The 21,697-nt window shown below is 40.5% G+C and overlaps 1 protein-coding gene across 12 annotated transcripts in view; it reads left to right on the top strand.

The window, feature by feature from the left end:
* ERC1 (ELKS/RAB6-interacting/CAST family member 1) overlaps positions 1-21,697 on the top strand; it is a 158,653-nt gene that overhangs the window by 100,908 nt on the left and 36,048 nt on the right. For all 12 annotated transcript variants that reach the window (XM_081878821.1, XM_081878827.1, XM_081878817.1 and 9 more), the window contains one exon: positions 21,507-21,651. In XM_081878821.1, coding sequence (XP_081734947.1) covers positions 21,507-21,651 — 145 coding nt within the window. The remainder of the gene's footprint in view (positions 1-21,506; positions 21,652-21,697) is intronic.

The following is a 21,697-nucleotide window of genomic DNA, read 5'->3' as shown; positions in this document are numbered from 1 at the left end:
TTGTAGAATGCTTAGTAAGTTTTCAGCTTCAGTTTTATACATATATGGCTGCTTCCTATTTTGGAATGTCAAGTGTGCAAATTTAGCCTTCCAGACACTTGGCAGTAACAATTCCCAAGTTGATACCTGCTACTCCAAACAGCAGACAGAGAATGGCATAGTCTAAGTAACTGATGTAAAACCACAATGCTATTGGGTACGACTCATAGTTCCTCGCTCTGTCCTAACCCTCTCTTCAGTTTAGCACCACAGAACTAAACAAACCATGGAGTAAACTGCTATCTGGACACAGTCTAAGAAACATATTCATCATCCCACTCATTTTTAATAAGCTTGAATATTAGCTCTTTGTTCCAAAGAGCAATAATCCTGTTTAGGAAGTATCATCCTAAATTTGGATTTCTGTTCTGTTTTGTTTTATTTTTACTTTTCTTCAAGCATGTTTTGTGCTGTATAATTCTTTTGCTCCTTGTGCAGTAAAAATACTGAGGCTTATTGCTCATTTTGTTTGTAGACATGAATAGTTAAGATCGCCTAAAATCTTTTGCTCTGAATAGAGACCAGCAGTTTGCTATGTTTTCACAGAGGTGGTCTTGAGTACCTCCATTCTTTGGGTTGAGTTAGACATTATTGATGATCTTGAATTGAAAGATGCAGAAAGATGGCATATTCATTTGAAGTGCAAACAAAGCATACTAATTCACGGACCTTGGCTTTGTAAAAATGTAGGCTGGTTTGCACTATAATTTCATAGCCTTTATGTCAAATGAAGCATGGCACAAACTGGCAAAAATCTATAGTGTTCGGAATGCAGACTGCTCTGTAATTCCCAGCCCACAAGATCCCAATGAAGGATGTAAATATAATACCAGAATTTGAATTAATCAGAACTACATTCAAAATACAATAAGTAAGCCTTTCATTGCCTACAAAGGATCAATTATGGTTTTGTCAGAGGGACACCAAGCAAGGCTTCTCTATAGCACATGGGGAAATCAACAGCATGGGGTAAAAAAGAATGGAAGCGTAAGCTCCATCCTGCAGATAAAGCTCAAAATCAGTAGTATTTAATGTAGAGCTGGATGTCATCTTCTGGAAGATTAATGGTTGTTTGATATAGAGCTATCAAATATATTTAGTTCATATTTGTCCAAAAATGAAGTAGCCTGCAGATACTAATAATCGGATAACTCTCTATTTACAGCGCAAATCACTTCAAGAAACTTCACTCCAAGGCTTCACTTTAGTGGTCTTGACCACTGTAGCTTATAGCTTCTTTACAACATGGAATGTATGACTAATATTTCTGCAGTGGGAGAAATGGAATGTATAGTGATGTTTCCAAAGCTGTTTGGTCTGCTGCACCCTCTTCAGTGTTGTTTTGCTTGCTTTTTACCCTTGGAAGAAATCATAGGTCAAAGAATCCCTCATGTAAATAGATGTAGCTCCATTGCTTGAATTTGACTTAATATTCTTGTTCATAGAAGTGTGCTAATGCACCTGAAATATGGACTAAACTAAGATCAAGTCCTGCTTTATGTCCAACCCAGGTATACCGATACCCTGCAACTGCAGGGGGGGGGGACTAATTCGGAGAGTTCTGTGCATTTTTTTTATCTAAGAGTATTCATTTCATATAGTGTGTATCAAAAACAAGCCTTTTATAGTACATGATTTTTTATTTTGTTTATATATACAGTGGTGCCTCGCAAGACGAAATTAATCCGTTCCGTGAGGCTCTTCGTATAGCGGTTTTTTCGTCTTGCGAAGCAAGACCATTGACAGCTTAGCGGATTAGCGCTATTAGCGGTTTAGCGGCTTTTAGCGATCAGCTGTTAAGCGGCTTATCAGCAGATCAGCTGATAAGCGGCTTAACGGCTTAGGAAAAGGGGGGGAAAGGGGGAAAAAACCCGCAGGAACTCGCAAGACATTTTCGTCTTGTGAAGCAAGCCCATAGGGAAATTCGTTTTGCGAAGCACCTCCAAAACGGAAAACCCTTTCGTCTAGCGGGTTTTCCGTCTTGCGAGGTGTTCGTCTTGCGGGGCACCACTGTATATATATAAAAACACTTTTTAGTCTTAACTATTTCTCATTTCTCCAAGTGGGTCTCCAAGTCTTGGTTAAAAGTTGTATTTTAAGAAGAATAGGTCAAAATCTATATGCAGAGATCACCCACACTGCCAGGGTGCTTGCTAGTACCACCTGCAGTGTCTAGGAAAGGTATCAGTAAATACCCCTCAAAAATCCACAATGCATGAGAGTCTGTTTATTCTTCCTGCTCAGTTCATCTTTACACTGGCTTGGCCACTCTTACATTGAACCCCTCCCCCCTTAATTAGGACCATATTTCATTAGATACCAGAATTGGATACCCACCTTCCCTTCCGCTCTGAACAGAGAGATGCAAATAACTTACCTTTGTGAGCAAGCATGGCTGTGGCTAATATATGCCTCTTTTCTGTCAATGGGTGGGGCATGCCCACACCATTCTGGTTTCCCTGCTTCTTTTTCCGCTCTTGAAGTGAGATCCATTGTATTTTGTACAATACCTTGTATCACAGGATTTGATGAGATGGTTTGGTATAACAGTGTTCAAAATATCACAAGAATACTGATATTGTGGGAGCGGAATTACATTTGTTGTAATGTGAAACACTCAAGTTCTCCTAGATTAGTGGCTTCAGCAAAGTGTTGTAGATTTGGGTAAAGCTGCCAAATTTTTTGGAACAATGGAAGTTGACTGGCTAGAATGCACTTGTATACACTATTGGTTATGATTCTGGCAGCAACCATTTGATGGATTTGTGATTATTTCTGTTTTAATATATATACATACTATCATTATTGTAGTTAACGCCATCTATAAATTCTCATGGATCATATTCTGACCTTTTATTCTGTTGTAGCTTGAAAATGAAGGCTTCCGCCTTCCCAAGAAAACAAAATGCTTTAGGGCAGAGTGCTTCACTGTAGCATGCAGCTCTTTGTTTTGCTTTGAAGCCAACAGGGTGCATTGCTCCTCTGCGTTTATTATAGCCAGTCTTTAAATTATAGCCCTCTCTTTTGAAGAAATGGAGTAGGGGAGCGTGAAAAAATAGGGTGATATTCTGGTAGTTCACAAATAAAAATGTGGGAAAGATATACTAATATGCAAAGTTAACTTTAGAGCAGAGTATAATTATTGATGAAGAAAGGAAGGAGGTTGAAACACATATTCAGAGCATTTAAGTAAGAAGTTATGATGGCCATTTGACTAGTCAGATGAGGGGCAGAGGAACAGACATCCAGGAGCTTTCCCTTCATCCAGTCTTCTGCCCCACCAAGGTGCCCGAGTTAGCCATATCAGTTCCCAATTGGGTCCACACATATTGCTTTTGAATTACAGGTCAAGTTCTCATGCAGGGCTTGATCCCAGTTAATCACACTGATCTGGTTTGCATCACTGAGACACGGGTGGAAGAAGGAGCTGGTGTCTGTTTTGTACAGTTATGTCTACCAGGTTTCTCAGTGGTGTAGCAGCATAGACCAAGTGGTCAGGGAAGAGGGGTTGCCATTGTCTGCCATGAGCCCTTGCCAGGTGGCCTGTTCAACAGTCTACTAGAAATGAATAATTGCAGATATATTGTATTAGCAGCAGTACTGGTCTGCAGGCAGGAAGGAGAGAAAATAATAACTCTGCAGGAGCAGGAAGCCTAGTAGAATGGTCAGCCCCTCAAAGATTAATGGATCCTGGTGGATTTCTCCTGACTGAGGTGACAGGAGCTTCCAAGGGATAAGGCTGTGGTTCTGCCAACATCCTGGCCAATCTGTAGAATACAGAGGGCCCAGGTAATGGAGCCAACCTCTTTTAAGCATCCTCTTCCTTCTTGCAGAGCTCAGAAAACTCCTTGGTTCACTGGGGAGCTGGAAGCAATGAAATGAAAAGGAAGACAGCTAAAATTATGGTGGAGAAAGACTCACAAGTCTTTCTGGACGCAACTAAGACCTCATATTAAGCCTATTATGTATGTGGCAATGATAATGTCACAAAAAGTCTTACTTGTCCACTATTATTGTGTCTACACCGTACTGTCCATTGAAGCTGTTTCATGTTGTGAGTGGCCTATTACACATTGGCCCTTGGAATGGGGACCAGTAGCATATATGTGCAGGAACAATAGACCAAAAAAACCAACAACAAAAAACTTGGCAGCTAAACATTTCAGAAGTTTAGGAATACTTTGTTTTCCTCTCTCATTCTCTTGTGACTGAAGTTCCTGGATTTGGGCACCAGAAATATCGAAAAGGAGCAGGACCAAATTTCCCCCCAGAAAAAGCAAATAATACATCTTTGGAATCTGATTACCCGTTTTCAGTTACATCTTGGTGGAGCTGGCAGGCTGGAGTCAGGTTGATGACCCTGTTAGTAGCAATAGTGTTTTGAAAAAACTCCCATCAAAACCTAGTAGAGTTGGCAAGAAACTTATGCCTGTTCTGCATTTCCCATTTTACTTAATTTCGTTTCTAGATTTTCAGTAATGTCCAGCTATTCTACTTCAATCCACTCTTCATCCTGTGAGTGATAAACTAACTGGTTCCTTTTGTAAATGTACAGGAATGTGCGTGCTTGCAAAAAAGGAGCAGATGTAGAAAACAACAAGAGTTATACAATGCACAGCAAAAACGAACAAGCCTATAGGCTGCTCAGAAGAGTCAGGATTTACCCTGGCACCTGAATTCTTTGGGTAGGCTCTCCTCCTAGCAGCAATGTCTATGATTATAATGGAGTATATAGGGTGGCAATCTCCCGGTCTCAAGCCACCAATGATTTCATTTTCATGTTCTAGTTCTAAAACTTAAAGCTCCCTAATGCCATTTTTTTAAAATGCCCTTTCCCACTGTGCCCCCCTCATTGTGGTGGCTGCATAAATGCTATGTGTTAGTCACCCTCTACCTTAACTGGCTTGATTGGCCTGATCAAAGCAGGCAATTGGGTGTAGAGGGTTAAACAGTGCCCATCTGTTCTGGATTTGCTGTTGCTGGAGGAGGCAGAAAAGCCAGGAATTAGTGAGTGGCTTAGTCTTTTTTCTCACCATTGGCAGCTGACAGAAATGCTGATGAGGTGATAATGAACTAAAAAGTCTGCCCCTTTGGCTGGGTGGGAAGGGAACCCAGACAGTGGGCAAGTCTCACTCTTGGCCTTGCCAAGATTTCCCCCTTTTTAATAGAATCTATCTAAGGCAAAAGTTAACAGGTATACTTTCCTGGATGCAGTCAGAAATGTAACTTGCCACCAACAGGTACTTGAAGAAATGCATGAAAATATATATCCACTGTGTTCTGCATCCATCAGCTGGAGTTACCAGACAGCTTGATCAAGCGGAGGCAATGAGGGAAGTGAGGTCAGCATGTGTGTTTATGAAAGGCAGATGCATAATGTTACTTTAACTACTGAATATATTTTGCAGAGCATACAGTTTACATTATCTGGATTTTCTGGAAGTAGTTGCAAGCAGTCCTTAATCTTTACATCCAATTGCCCCACATTTCCAATTTAATTTGCTGCATTTCTACTGCTACTAACTTTTTCATGTTTACTTAGGCCACAGCATACTAGGTGATGTGTGAAAAAATTGTGGTTAACATTGGCGATGTCGTTCCCTCAAAACATTTTGGCTCTTTTCCTGTTGTGTAATTTTCTGCAGCCTCAAATCCTAGCACTTTAGATAACTCCTAAGAGGTACTCTGTTTGTGTACACTTAGATTTGTATCCTACACAGCCTTCAAGGAGCTGAGGGTCGCTTATAAGAGGTTATTGGATTTTATCTGCATAACAACCATGATAGGCCAGACAGAGATAGTGGTTTGCCAAAGGCCACCCAGTGAGTTCAGTGGCTCAACAGAGCTTTGACCCCGGGTTTTCCAAGTCGCAGCACTAGTCATTGCATCATGCAGTATGACTCTAAATACCAGATGCCAGAGACGACTCTTGTCTTCATGCCCTGCTTATAAGCTTTTTGGAGACACCATAGTTGGAAGCAGTGAGATAGCCTAGATGGACCCATAGTAACTTAGGTCCAGGGTACCTTAAGCGCCACCATACCCTGTACATCCCAGTTATAGTGAAGTAGCGTTATTAGCGGTCTTCCATAGAAGCACAACTTATATCAATTAGAAGTTGTGCGGTATTGTGGGCCCAACTCTGTAGAACTCCCTCCCACTGGAATGCAGACAGGCGCCATCTGTTGAGTTTCAGGTGCCTGTTTTTTGAGGTTTAATTTATGTTTTAAATTTTGTGCATTGTGTGTTTTTATTGTTGTAAGCTGCTTTGTGACCTAGATGTTTGAAAATCAGAATATAAAATTCTAAAGCGCATGAAAATAAAACACCTACTGGCCTATGGTAAACAGTCTTATATAACTCTTTATTTTTTTTTTATTAGACAGTCATTTTAATGGTTTTCTTTTACTGTTCTTATGCTGTTTTATATTTTATATATTGTTGTATACTACCGTGTTATACTGTGTGAACTGGTGGTGTATAAATACGTTTATTATATATATATTTTTTAAATAGCTCTGGTTGCGAAGATATGCAGCATAGTATTTTGATCATCTGTCTACTTCTCCTGGCAGTCTACTTCAGCCATGAAATCATTAATGCCTGAACTTTGTTTTGGACATATTAGCTTCATTTCCCCATCCCCTGTCACTTGATCTTTACTATGTTAATATGCTGCTTTGCTTCACATTGGAGGCTATTGATGTCCCCCTGTTGTTGACAATGAAGCCACATGGGAGACTTGCACATTACAGTATATGCATTTGTTCCCCAGATGGCAAAAGGGGGCTTCCCAAATAGCAATATACAGTATAAGACCATGGAGCTGACATCTGAAGAAGGCAGCTTTCATCTTCACATTATGTCTTAACTGGTGTTTGACCCAAAGGAGTTGTCCGTATCCGGCACACATTTCTCTCTCCTTTCCAGTGCAAGGTAGATATGCAGTAAGCCAGTGAGGCCTGACTTGGGGAAGTAAGGAAAACTACATATTTAAGAAGAAGAATTAAGGAAAAACAGATGACTCTTAATTAAAAGTATTTGTCAGCACTCCAAGAGTTTATTTCGAAGAATATTGCCAAGCTTTCAGAGCCCCTTCATATTTTGCTTCCCGTGACATATTTCAAGGAAACCAAAGTGTGTTTTTAAACTTGATTATAGGTTAGAGAATGCCAAGTAATTATCTGCCCAGAAATCGCTTTTCTTTCTTTTCTTTTCTTTTCTTTTTTTATATAACTATGCGTGAGAGGAAAGTTTGGTCAGAGTTGCCGGTATAATTAACCATTTCAGTCTGGCCAAGTTTCTATTCACAAAACATTAGATTTCATCTTCAGTTGATTGCCCGCAGAGGGTACAGGATTGCATGTGAGGGTATGCTTTGCTTTGCATGTGTGTGTGTGTGTGTGTGTGTGTGTGTAGTTCTGGGCTCTCAGGGTGGCTTCTTGGAGTTCATTGAAACAGATGCTGTTATGACAAGTTTCTTAGTATCGCACTTCATTGTGAGTTGGCCCAGAACCCTGATCATTTGTATTTAAATTTTTATTTATTCATGTATCCATATAATATATCATATTTATTCATGTATTGGGACATGTAATCTGCTGTAGGCCATTAGGTTTAGTGAAAAACAAGCTAAAATATCCAGTAGCTGAACAAGCCCCACCCCACGCCTATGTAGATTATTACGCAGCTCCCCCAATGTTTATCAAGATGTTAGAGCAGGCATGGCCAAACTTGGCCCTCCAGATGTTTTGGGACTACAATTCCCATCATTCCTGACCACTGGTCCTGTTAGCTAGGGATGGTGGGAGTTGTAGTCCCAAAACAGCTGGAGGGCCAAGTTTGGCCATGCCTGCGTTAGAGGGATCTCTGGGAACGAATGCCAGCAATACATGTATCTTTCCCATTGTTACATAACTTCATTGTAACACAGCCATTCCAAGCCAATCATACGGGGCTATTCAGACATTACTTTTACCCAGAGCCGTAGCTGGGTGATCTTGTGCCTTTGGCAGAACCATCCAGATTGCGCCCCCTAGCCACAGACAAATTAGCTCTTATTTCTGCCTCCCCTCCAATCCTCCACCCATTCAATTCACTCTCTATTTAAAACATTTTCTTATAAGGCAATGATCAATATTTTTATTTATAGACATATTTATGGACATATTTTTAGCCGATTTTGCAGCGGGGGGGACGGACCTTGCCTGCAACCCTGGTGGGGGCCCACCTTACCACTCCCTAGCTCTGGCCCTGCTTTTAGCCCTGGGATTCCACAAGGGGGCAGATCAGGAAGCAGGCCATTCCCCAAACTATATTCCTAGAGATTTGATCTTATTGACCCTCTTTCTTATGCATTTGTTTCTGTGCACATTTGCAAAAGAGCATCTTCATTGCTTTTCAGTGCTCAGCTAATCCTGTTAATCGGTGATTGATACAGTTTATCCTTCCAACGACTAGTTGAGGGAGTGGGAAATAAAAATGCTGTTAAGTTGGTTGGAGGTGCTGCCAAAGAGCTCCAGCAGAGATTGAAACCTATTGGAGTAAGTGTTCTCTGATTATGCACAACTAGTAGCCTGTGTGTGGGGGGGGATTATTCAAGCATTTAAAATGCAGCCATTAAGACACTGAAGTTAGAAAACTGTGTGGATGTTACACTTTCTTATTTGTCTGTCAACGTTCTTAACTGTGCAGGATGATTTGCGAATTTGCAGGCTATGACATGAGGAAGGAAGGACCAGTTAATCCTTTAACAATCTCTCAATCTTCCTCTCTCTATCTCTCTCTCTCTCACACTATATATATATATATATATATATATGCTTTCGTAGATTTTCACGGGTACAGGAATGCAGGTTTTGGTGTCCTCGGGTGTCTTCCCGTGTAAAAGTTGGGGTGTCTAGGCGACGTTTCGACGAGGTCTCACTCGTCATCTTCAGGCTGGTGCTTTCGGCTTCTTGTTACTGGAACAGAGCAGGATCTCAGTGTTTGAGTTCCTATAAATACTGTAGAGGGGGTGTGGTGTATAGCCTCCAATGTTCTGGGCAGAGAGGAAGTTCCCAGGCTAGTGTGCCTTTTCTTCTTTTGTTCCTTAATTACTTGAGAGATATCTTGAGTGATTTCTTGAGTGATATCCTGAGTACCACTTAGGTGGGTCATTAGGTGTGGATTAGTTGCTAAAGTCTTTGTGTAAAAGACTTTTGCTAAAGTCTTTGGATCCAGAGGCACACAGAACGCCAACACCAATCAACCACACCAGACCCAAACCCAGACCCTCTCCACAGATGAATTACAGACACCATCCAGTAGCCAATCCATGGTGGCACCTCCGGATGCTGCACCCCCCTGCAATCCCTACACAGATCTGGCTGACACAAGCCACAAAACCACAGCTCGCCCCTATACACGAAGCCAAGCCAGAGCACAACTAAGTACAGTACAGCCATCTTCTCATGAAAACTCTTCACAAAGTTCAAGAGGTCAAGACACAAAGACTTTAGCAACTAATCCACACCTAATGACCCACCTAAGTGGTACTCAGGATATCACTCAAGAAATCACTCAAGATATCTCTCAAGTAATTAAGGAACAAAAGAAGAAAAGGCACACTAGCCTGGGAACTTCCTCTCTGCCCAGAACATTGGAGGCTATACACCACACCCCCTCTACAGTATTTATAGGAACTCAAACACTGAGATCCTGCTCTGTTCCAGTAACAAGAAGCCGAAAGCACCAGCCTGAAGATGACGAGTGAGACCTCGTCGAAACGTCGCCTAGACACCCCAACTTTTACACGGGAAGACACCCGAGGACACCAAAACCTGCATATATATATATATATATATATATATATATATATACACATACACATACATATACATACACACACACACACACACACACACACACACACACACACACTTTATATACTGCTTGGTTGTAGAAAAGACCTCAAAGCGGTTTACAAAAAAAGATAAAACAATAAAATCATTCCTTTAAAAATGTACAACCATAATTTTAAAAATACAAAAAGTTAAAACCACAACAGAATAAACAATAAAACTCATACAAATGTTCTAAACATCTGGGTAGGCACATATGCGGTAAGGCGATATTGTGGGTAAAAGCCTACGATAAAGCCTCTTGCTAAAGGCTTTATATACCAATAGTAACACCTTAAACTCATCCTAGTAGCAAATCTGCGACCAGTGCAGACCTCTGAACAAAGGTGTTCTATGCTGACAAGGTCTCACTCTTGTCAGCTATCATGCTGCAGCATTTTGTACTAACTGCAACTTCCTGATCAAGCACAAGAGAAGCCACATGTAGATTGCATTGTAGTAGTCCAATCTTGAAGTAACCAGTGCATGAACTACTGTGGTCAGGCTCCCCCAGTCCAGGAATGGCCGTAGTTGATAAAAGGCACTTGTAGCCACTGAGGCTACCCGAGCCACCCTTGAAAGAGCTGAATCAAGAAACACCCTCAACTGTAAACCTGCTCCTTCAGGGAGTGTGCATCCCCATCCAGTATAGGCAATTTGCCAGTTTCTCAGAAACAGGAGCTACTCACCCACACTGCCTCCATCCTGCCACGATTCAAGCTCAGCTTGTTTTTCCTCATCCATTTCACCACAACATCCAGGCAGTGGCCCAGAGACTACACAGCCTCTCCTGATTCAGATGTTAAGGAGAAATAGAGCTGAGTGTCATCAGCATAATGATGGCACCTTGCTCCGAAACTTCCAGTGACCACTTCCAATTGCCTCATGTAGATATTAAATAGGACTGGAGATAAGATAGTCCCCATTGTAACTTTCTGGACTCGGTCCTGAAGGTAGAACTGGAACCACTATAATACCATTCTGTGAGAGCAGAATGCTGGATTTGATGAGCCTTTGGTTAGATACAGCTGGGCTCCTCTTTTGTTATGTTGTTACAATGCTAAAATGGAGAGAGGGAGAACAACATATGCTGCCCTAAACTCATTAGAAGTAAGGCAAGATTTAATAAATATAAGAAAAGCTGTGAACATGTACCAGTATCTCTGAGTTTTCAGATATAGAATATGGATTGTGGTAGCAAAAGATGCTGAACAGAATTGGAAAACAGATTTGGACTGGATCCTGTATAATCATATCATATAGTAGACTTCTGGCAGTGGATATTAGAATGTTTCATGAAAACAAGGTACAACAGTGAAGGAAAACGGATATATAGGCCCCTGGAAAATAACTTGTATTTCATTAGGAATGTGCATTACATTCAGGTGCAGAGATACAAGCAAGCTGATTTGGGATCATCAGTAGCTGCCAAAGTTTCTTACAGAAATGCAGTTAACTGTATGAGAAAGGCATTGGTATTGGAATGAATATTGATTAAAAATTGCTATTTTGATTATTTGGCATTCTTTCTACATCATACACCAACCATTCTGTTTCTCCGTAACTGCTCAGTATTTTCCTTGCCACAAATATTAAAATTTCAAAATTAGCTCTACAGCTCCAAAGGCTGTTTCAGTTTATTGTTTCTGTCATCGAAAAGTACTTACCACAACACATCTTATGTTCTCTTGGGGGGGAGGGGAATCTCAGTACAGTTGCAGGCTTAAAGAGATTTGGAAAACATAGGACTGAAGCCTGCATAATCATATCATAAAGTAGAGTTCTGGCAAGACAATCAAATGATAATGAATTCAGCTATTTCATGTTTTTCAGTTAATGGGAATCTAACTGTTCTGTACTGTGGTTGGAATCACCTACCCCACAACATACTTTTTCCAACATACCATCTTATTTTGAAAGCCTTTCCACTCCTGTTGAAAAAATATAATGATTGTTAAGTCAACTATTGATTATTGTTAGTAGAATTGGAGCTCTGGAGTGCTAATACTTGAAAAGCAACTCCCTTATTTGATAGACAGTAGAGAAAACATACCAAAGTTTAAAAATGACTAATTTTCTTGTAGAATTGGCCTTCATTAAAAAAAGCCCCCCAAAAACCATGTGGAAATGTCTTAGGAATTCCAAGGGGAGATAAGAGTAAAACTTGAGTAGCCAGCATTAGTCAAATATCTGTCAGAACTTACAAAAATCCCAACCAATCTCTTTTATGATATTGTAGTTGAAACAATATTAAATTGCTAATGCAAGTTTATTCCCTGGCCACAACTACTCTGTTAACTGCTACTGTTCATGGAACTACTCGTTGTTGTTTAGTAATTTAGTCGTGTCCAACTCTTCGTGACCCCATGGACCAGAGCACGCCAGGCACTCCTGTCTTCTACTGCCTCCCGCAGTTTGGTCAAACTCAATGTTGGTAACTTCGAGGACACTATTCAACCATCTCGTCCTCTGTCGTCCCCTTCTCCTTGTGCCCTCAATCATCCCAACATCAGGGTCTTTTCCAGGGAGTCTTCTCTTCTCATAAGGTGGCCAAAGTATTGGAGCCTCAGCTTCAGGATCTGTCCTTCCAGTGAGCACTCAGGGCTGATTTCCTTAAGAATGGATAGGTTTAATATTCTTGCAGTCCATGGGACTCTCAATAGTCTCCTCCAGCACCATAATTCAAAAGCACCAATTCTTTGGCGATCAACCTAAGTCCAAGGCAAGATGAAGGATCCTCCAAATTCCCTTATACAGTGGTACCACAGGTTAAGTACTTAATTCGTTCCGGAGGTCCGTTTTTAACCTGAAACTGTTCTTAACCTGAAGCACCACCTTAGCTAATGGGGCCTCCTGCTGCCGCCGCGTTGCCGGAGCTCGATTTCTGTTCTCATCCTGAAGCAAAGTTCTTAACCCAAGGTACTATTTCTGGGTTAGCGGAGTCTGTAACCTGAAGCGTATGTAACCTGAAGCGTATGTAGCCTGAGGTACCACTGTACAACAGATAATGGGGTAATGTTAAACAAATAAATAGCTGCATTAGTGTTTTGTATTGTCTCATTTTTTAATGTTAAATATTTGTACAGCTCACGCATTCCTTCATCCAGTGCTTCCTGCAGTTGGACTCGCAACAAGGAATTAATAGTTCTCAGGTATTATTTGAGACTGAAAAGACAACCATGTCACCCTTCTGCTTGTCCTGTTCCTTGCCCACCAGCCTTGTGCTTTTCATTAGTGCAAACCTGGAAACTCTTTTTGAAACCATTGGCAAATATTTATGAAAGGGTCATTTTCAGGTTGAAGAACCTTTTCTTCGTCATATTAGGACATATTTTTTTTTGTAGCCACTATTTTAAAAGAGGATTAATCCACAATAATTTATACTTAGACAATTTTAATTCATGCAGAACAGTTTAAAAAAACTGCTAAGAATTAGACTCTTAAGTGTTTTGCAAGTGGCCCATAAAATAGTTTCCAACTTGATAGGGAGGAGTGGCCCATCAAGGCTAGAGATACAAGTGTATTAAGACTGTCTTGATCTGATAAGCTTTCCAAGGAACAAGAGTTGCAAAGCCACATGCTGAGTCCCACAATCTCTGTAAATCACAGTTGCTATATTTAAAATGTTCTGTTAGATTCATATTAAACATGGTTGTGAGGTGGGGAAAATGGATAAAATCTAATGTAGACCTAATTAAAGTTTTAATTAGCGAGCTACTCCCCTGATATTGTAATGTATAGGATGTATCTCCAGCTACAGCGATTATGAAATGGTATGCGTAGGTGAAATTCTGTTTTATGGTTTTTCACTTAAGTGAAAAAGAAGGTTTTTCTTCTGTTAAAGATATCGTATGTGTCTGAGTTCATGGGAAAGAGCACCATCTTAAATGGAAATAAAGTGTTGTTTTTCAGTAGCCATGACGGTGTGGGTTGGGCAGGATACTATTTATCTCTTTTCTACCAAAAGTAACTAGCTTTTCATTTTGTATATTTTGTGTCCTTCTGAAACACTGTTCCATATTAAAACCACAGAAGTTCCATAGTAAACATTCAAGTTGGTTTATAAATAAAAATATACAGTGTAATGAATACTTTAAAATGTGGATGGGAACACATGAGCCAAGAAAGTGCAGTTCTAATCTTGAACTTGCAGAACAAGATCAAAACAAAATAAAAAAATTCCTTCCAGTAGCACCTTAAAGACCAACTGAGTTAGTTCTAGGTATGAGCTTTCGTGTGCATGCACACTTCTTCAGATACACTGCAGTGTATCTGAAGAAGTGTGCATGCACACGAAAGCTCATACCTAGAACTAACTCAGTTGGTCTTTAAGGTGCTACTGGAAGGAATTTTTTTATTTTGTTTTGACCATGGCAGACCAACACGGCTACCTATCTGTTGCAGAACAAGGTAAGGTAAGCCAAATAAAGAACAACGAATTGTATCCAGTGCTGAGCTAGTGGAGATCCACTGGTGCAGCAAGACCTGTGTTTCCTTCCCCTCTGCACCCCCCTAAAATCTGCCCTGGAGGAGCCCCTAACCCCCAAGAGCTGAGTTTGAGGGTCCACAAAGGGAACAGGAAAGAAAGAAGTTCTGTAGCACTCACAGAAGTCCCTGGCATTGGATACATCCCATTGCCTGAAAAACCAATTTCCAAAGAAATCATTGGGGAGCAAAACTTTGGTGAGAAGTTATGAGAAACTATAATTAATAATGCTAACAGTCTTGTGTAAAAGCATCTGACTCTTTGTGCTCTATAGTTTAACCCATCAACTCAGAAAAATGGCAGCTGTGGTGTCATGAGAATGCACTCAATCTCCGTTGCAATGATAAAAGAAATGGATATTTAAGTAACACTTTTATACTGATTACAGGAGGCAAACCAATAAATACTGTATGATACAGCATGTTTATGAACAAATAACAATTAATGTACCAGTAACATTCAGACATCATATTCCATATCCTTCAAAATACGGCTTGAGTACTCCCTTCTCTCATACACTCACCTTAATATAATATTTTCATTAATATAATATCAATTAATGACTAGATAACAGAAGAAGACGCCTTCACCCCGGTATGGCTCCCCTTTATCACATACACAGCCCAACAGGACAATGACAATAATCCACCAACAGCATACAAATCAATATGGCTAACCTGATCCAAAACACCCACCCACCTCACTCACACACGAAAACAAAGATCACCACAGCCAATCACAAGCAAACAATCACACCCTAAGCCAACCCCAACCTCTCTCATCACCAAAGGAACACAAGTGAACAACACAAGCAACACTGACACCAAACTCTACATACATTAAACATAATAGAAACACCGCCACCCGACCCCACCCCCATCCATCCTCCCTCTCCCCACCCCCCCTTTCTTTTTTCTTTCTGTTTTCTTCTCCCCCTAATGCCTCAACAAATGAAACGGATTTGTAAAAATGTTACATGGAAGAAGAAGGAAAAAAAAAAAATGAGGCACTACACTTCTGTAAAACAAGAAAATCCTTAATAAAAATAAAAAAAAATTGAAAAAAAAAATTAATGACTAGATAAATAAATAATATTACAATAGAATTTCTGCATTGGGTGTTTGTTTTAGGAGCCCGGTAGCATGGGAACTGAGGTTAAACACAGTCTGAGGTGCATAAGTACATCAGCCAGTCTTCATTTGCTAGCACCAATGGAGACTTCTTCACCTTCTTAGAGGGACATAAGTAGGACGCAGCTTAAAGGTCAGGACGTGAATAAAACCAGGGAAAGATTTAACTGCAAGCACTTTCTGCTGAAGGGGGATGTGGTGGGAAAAGTCTTCCGCCCTGTGCTAAAAGGAATTACCTCATTTTGAGATTTGGATGCTTGGGGAGCAGCAGGATCAATAACTCCAGTTGGGGCATTGTGTTGATCTCCTCTTGATTCCTGAACCGCTTTACATTTCCCATGTCGGGAACCCAGACGTTTTTGGTAACAATTCCTTCCTGTTGCTTGCATGGTTCTGCTAGAAAGGCAAGAATTCCCTCTAAACTGTGGAGTTGGAGTCTCTCTGGGGTGCTTTAACTAAATAAAAGCTCAGTGTCTACAGGCCATCAGTCTTATTCTGTCCCTCATTCACCACTCCCATCACCCACCCACCCTCAAACTAATCAACCTGGCACTGGGCGCTTTGAAATGTTTACTGAGAAAACAGTTCTGTTTTGACAGACAGCAATTACAGCACCTGGGCTTAAAGCAGATTTTACAGCTCTTTTGGGGATGCTTTATGAATAGTCACCGTGAGGTCGGTGCAGATTTGTGCAAACAAGCTTTGAGGCAGAAATGGAGCCCCATTCTCTTAGCTACACACAACGCTTTATCTCACACACATCCCTTCTGGGAGAATCCTCATTTTCTCAGAATAACTGGAACCATCTTAAAGCTACTCCATACTCTCCATGTAAAGAGAACCTGTAATAGGAAACAACCTTAGGCTACCCTGCATCTGGGTGGTTTTGTTTTGTTTTTAACCACTTTTTTAGAGCCTGTATTACTTAGTTTCAGTACTTGTGACTTGTTGGACTAAAACCTATTTTGACTCTGACATAACTCCTAAAATGGAAATTCTGTAATAATCTTGTTGTCTAATCAGTTTTACATGTTGAATCTAAAAGGTAGATTGAGGTATGCAGAAGCTTTTATAAAAACTGTTTTTTTATTGTAAGCAGTTGCTTGCCCAGGCTTCCTGTCAATTCTAGGATTTGCCCTGTTTTTGTTCTACACAGTTGTTACAGTCTATTAGTCTTAACAATTAAATGAACCTCCATATGCCAAGACAGTGTAACTCTGAACACTTGGGGGCAAGCAGCAGAAGAGAGCTGTTGCCTCAATGCCCAGTTTGAGGCCTTATTTATGCATCTGGCTGACCGCTGATGGAAACTGGATGTTGGAAGAGATGGATTATTGGTCTGAACCAGCAGACCTTTTTATATTCCTCTGAAGGAGTTTTTTTTTTTATTTGATTTTGTTTAAGGCTATTTATAGAAGGGCTGCACTTTCTCAGTCTTCTGTCCCACACAGGTTATCTGAAAACTTGGCTCCTGTCATTAAAAACCTTCTCAGTCCTTTTCCCCCTCACTGCATTTGCTTCATTTCTTAAAATGTTTCCAGCTTTGGAAAGCTTGGGTTTCAAAATCTTCTTTCTCCCAGCTGCATTTCAGTGTTTGTCATAGTGTTCACAGTTTTTTGTAATAAGATCATTCAGGTTATCTTTATTGCCGCTCTGAACTTCATTCTTGGTTTCAAGAATTTGTTAACTCTATTTTTAAGTTAGCCTCAGAGTTTTTCCACAGTGATGTCCAGGACAGAAAATGTCAACGGCAGTTCTCTGTGAAAAGGTGTCTGTTTCTGTCAAGCAGTTACTGCTTTTCTCCCCTCACCTCGACCCCTGCTTTGAGCATGCATTGGCCTCTGTCTGTGTCTTCAGGAAGGAGAAGGGCTTTGGCCTATATTTGAGAACACTATTCTCTCTAAGGAACTTGGCAGTTCTGGAACCACATGAAAGCTATTAGCATCAATCCCCTAGGTAGGGTTTGTGGTGAACTCTGACTGCTGTAATGACTTCTGTATTACAACAAAGGCAACATTTTTGTAGCATGCTTCTAATCTTTGATAGTTGAGAAGAGGAGCAGAGACCACGTGCTGCTGCTTTTAACATCCCTGTCAGTTGCTGGTTACAACTAACCTACAAAGGCTATAAAATATGTGAAATATTTTCCTCAAACTGTGCCACCTACAATAAAGGGGTGGTACATTCATGAAATTTGTTTAGGGTTTCAATTAAAATTGCATTAAGGTTAACCCCCACTTTAAACAAAGTAGGGGAGAAACATTCCACATCCAAAATACTATATGTGCTATGTACTATATGTATATATGTGCATATATGTACTATATGCAGCAATTAAGATGAGATGTAACCCAAAATAGTATTGTAGGGGTTTTATTCATATATGAAGTTGATTTTCAGTTTGGGAGAAGGAATCATCAGGGCTTTGAGACCCCATTGGGCATTATTATCAACTGCATAAATAATCTCTGTACTATAAACAGTAATCTCTTAATACAGTTTTATTTTTACATTAAACTGGAATCATTATCCAATGCATTGCATTTGAATCAGCTTATAAGTAAGGTGTTTTGGGTCTATCTTTTTTGCAAGCGTAAGGAAGTTGAACTAGCAAGCCTAGACTTAGCTAAAAGGTAAAGGTAAAGCACCCCGTTCAGTAAATATTCTTGTCCTTCTATGGCTTTGAACGATATGCAGTGTTGGTCAGCATTGATAGCAATCACTTAGCAAAGAATTGTGAAATATAGCCTTTGTGAACAATATAATGGTTTGTGTAATGATCAAAAACCTGGGTTACTGTCAAAATATGTTCCTGTATTGATTTATAGGTGATGGAGATTAGTCTTAAAAAGTCAGATTCATAGCAGCTTTGTGATCTGTGCAGCCAGAGCATTCCTTATTCTTAAATTAGTATAAAAAACACACCAGTCTCTTTAATGGGGAAAATAACAGATCTAGAACAGGGAGAACATTGAGCATGTTAAGAAGTTTACTCCATCACCTTGGGGCCACTGTAGTTACCTCTGAAACTGAAATTCAGCAGCTCACTGGTGAGCAGAGGCCAGCAACAAGAAGCACTGGTAGGGCTGAGATCTATTGTTTCTAAGTGGTTGCAGGGCTGTCCAGGTGTCCTGATTTAAAAGCTGCTCCTTGAGACAGGAAATTGTATCTTGTTCTGAGGTTTACTGTAATAAAGTACATAGTCCTGAGGGATGGCGCTGCTGGGTCCATGAATCACTTTATGGGCAGGCTGCTCTGACCTCGGCCCAGTGATTTATTCATATCATTCCGCAGCAGGAATGGGAGAAATGTGACCAGCCAATGGTCTTGCTCCATGGATGAGCCTTTAACTAGGAGACCAATATATATTCTTGAAGCCAGATCCAAGATGCCTTTGCAGTATGCCTTAGGAATCTGTTAACAGGGGAATTCCTCAGATTTCCTGAATGTGCTTTGTGATCTGTCGAGATCTGAATGGCTTGCTTAAAAAAAGCAAAGGCTACAGACTGCTATAAACAAACTTAACTAGGGAGTTAAGCCTTAGGACTTATTTCTTAGTTAACTTACACAGGGTTGTATTGTTAGGGGAAAATCAGTACATTTCAAGTGCAGGGCTTCCAGTAATTCACTCTCAACTTATATTTCTGCCCAGGAATTATTTTGCACAATACTTGTGCTGCTACTGTTTTGTACAAGTCGAATAATGTGATGGTAGAGTTCTGATAGTAGAATAAATCTGCAGTTCATAGAACTTACAGTTGTCAGCGATAGGATAAGGACTTAAATCAGGGGTAGGCAACCTAAGGCTCGTGGGCTGGATGCGGCCCAATCGCCTTCTCAATCTGGCCTGCGGACGGTCCAGGAATCAGCATGTTTTTACATGAGTAGAATATGTGCTTTTATTTAAAATACAGATCTGGGCTATTTGTGGGGCATAGGAATTCATTCATATATTTTTTCAAAATATAGTCCAGCCCACCACATGGTCTGAGGGACGGTGGACCGGCCCACAGCTGAAAAAGGTTGTTGACCCCTGACTTAAATTATTAAAATAATTTACTCATTGAAAAACCTGTCCAAAACTGCATACCTAGTGTTTATTCATTAGTCATCTGTTGATGACAGCAACTTGGAGTGATTACTTACACCTGTGAAACTGCTGTCACAGATCAAATATTATAGACAGAGCTTTCATATTCCTTAACTAGCACCAGCTGAAACACATTGCTTTCAGTGACAGCAGTTGATACTTTCAACTGCTAATCGTCAAGTGGCAAAATATCATCAAATGGCATGTATCCATGTGTGGATCTGCCCAGATTAATATAAGAATAGACAGTAACTTTTCAAGTTCAATATGCATGACATGATAGCTTTCTGTGTGTGGCTGGACTATGTGTACACTCGTTATCTTTTCCTGCCCTTTCTTTCGTGCTTGTCAAATTCCTAGTTCATAGTTGGTATCATACACCCCAAGATTGGCATTCTTTTAATTATACAAAGCAATTTACACTTACATTCATACATACAACAAGCCTAGGTTAATGACTTTCATATCGGGCTACATATTGGTCTGAGAGGACAAGCTAATGCTTTTTTGCCATATACCTGTCTTAAGATCTAGAGTGGGTTATAGCTGTAAATCAGGAATGGCCAAACTGTGTGGCTCTCCAAATGTTGTTGGGCTACAACTCCTATGATTCTTGGCCACATTGGCTAACACTATCATGAGGGCCACAGGTTAGCTAATCTTGCTATAAATAATTTCAAGTATAAAACCAGTCAAGGAGTATCACATTTGGACCAGCATCCTTTAGTTAAATAATGTGGAAGGTAGTACCTAGGTAGAGAACTACAGTACAGTGGTACCTCGGGTTAAGAACTTAATTCGTTCCAGAGGTCCGTTCTGAACCTGAAACTGTTCTTAACCCGAGGTACCACTTTAGCTAATGGGGCCTGCTGCTGCCGCCGCACCACCACACAATTTCTGTTCTCATCCTGAAGCAAAGTTCTTAACCCGAGGTACTATTTCTGGGTTAGTAGAGTCTGTAACCTGAAGCGTCTGTAACCTGAAGGGTCTGTAACCCGAGGTACCACTGTACCAGCTGACAGCTTGCATGTTTATATCGTGGAAATAGGAGCAATCTTTAAAAAAAATAATGACAAAAGTTGGCCTGAATCATTAGACACTGTGTTGGGGATATAGTGACTAAGGTGCTGGGGTGGCGATTAAGGCATTCATTATCTCTTGTCTTAGCCCTGAGCAGTGATTCTATAGTCTGAGAATCTTGAAAGAAGAATGAGGATCAAAACATTGTAGCTATGGGAAAGCAAATACTGATTTATTTTATATTATACAGAATTTCTATAGAGATGTTGAGAATAAAAGCTGAGTCATGTGACCACATCATTACCTTTATTGTGGGGAATTTTTCTACTTAAGGCCTAGCTGCATATTGTACGGGGGGAGGGGGAGTAGTTTGAAGTGTACTGAGTTCACACCTTGAACTAGGGACTGATTGCAAACTTCTACACAGACTATTTGGGTTTATATTATCCATTTAGAATGCAGGTAGAGGTGGATAATTTGCAATTTGGAGAGGTCTCCCAGGCCTGGCTCCTGTTTTGACAGCCCCTTCAGCAAAGCATCCTCCAGTGGCCTCTCTTCTGTGTCATGGGGACGCAGGCAGACACAGACTGGAGGTAACAGCAAACAGCACCAGCCACACCCCAATAAGTGCTAGGTGGCTGTGTCTGGGAGCCACCTTCATTTAAATTTCCCACATAATACCACTCTTGATCATTGCATTGATCTAGCAGCTTGGCATTCATATGACAATCATTTTTAAAAGCATGATTTTAAAGGGGGACTTGGGGCAGGTGGCAGTAATAAACTTAAAAACTTGACCAGGTACAATTAGATGTTGTTGAATGTACGTGCAATTAAGCCATTCTCCTGTTCTTTTTCAGGCAAGAAGCCCTTCTAGCTGCCATTAGTGAAAAAGATGCCAATATTGCTCTGCTGGAGCTGTCGTCCTCCAAGAAAAAAACCCAAGATGAAGTAGCTGCACTTAAACGAGAGAAAGACCGCTTGGTGCAACAGCTGAAGCAACAGGTACGAGAATATTGTTTGATTCAGTATGTGAGTCTGCCATGCAATT

This window comes from Podarcis erhardii (assembly GCF_964252035.2).
Source record: "Podarcis erhardii genome assembly, chromosome: 10".
Classification (NCBI taxonomy): Eukaryota; Metazoa; Chordata; class Lepidosauria; order Squamata; family Lacertidae; genus Podarcis; species Podarcis erhardii.
The sequence above is the reverse complement of the archived record's forward strand: the minus strand, read 5'-3'. Positions and strand labels throughout refer to the sequence as shown.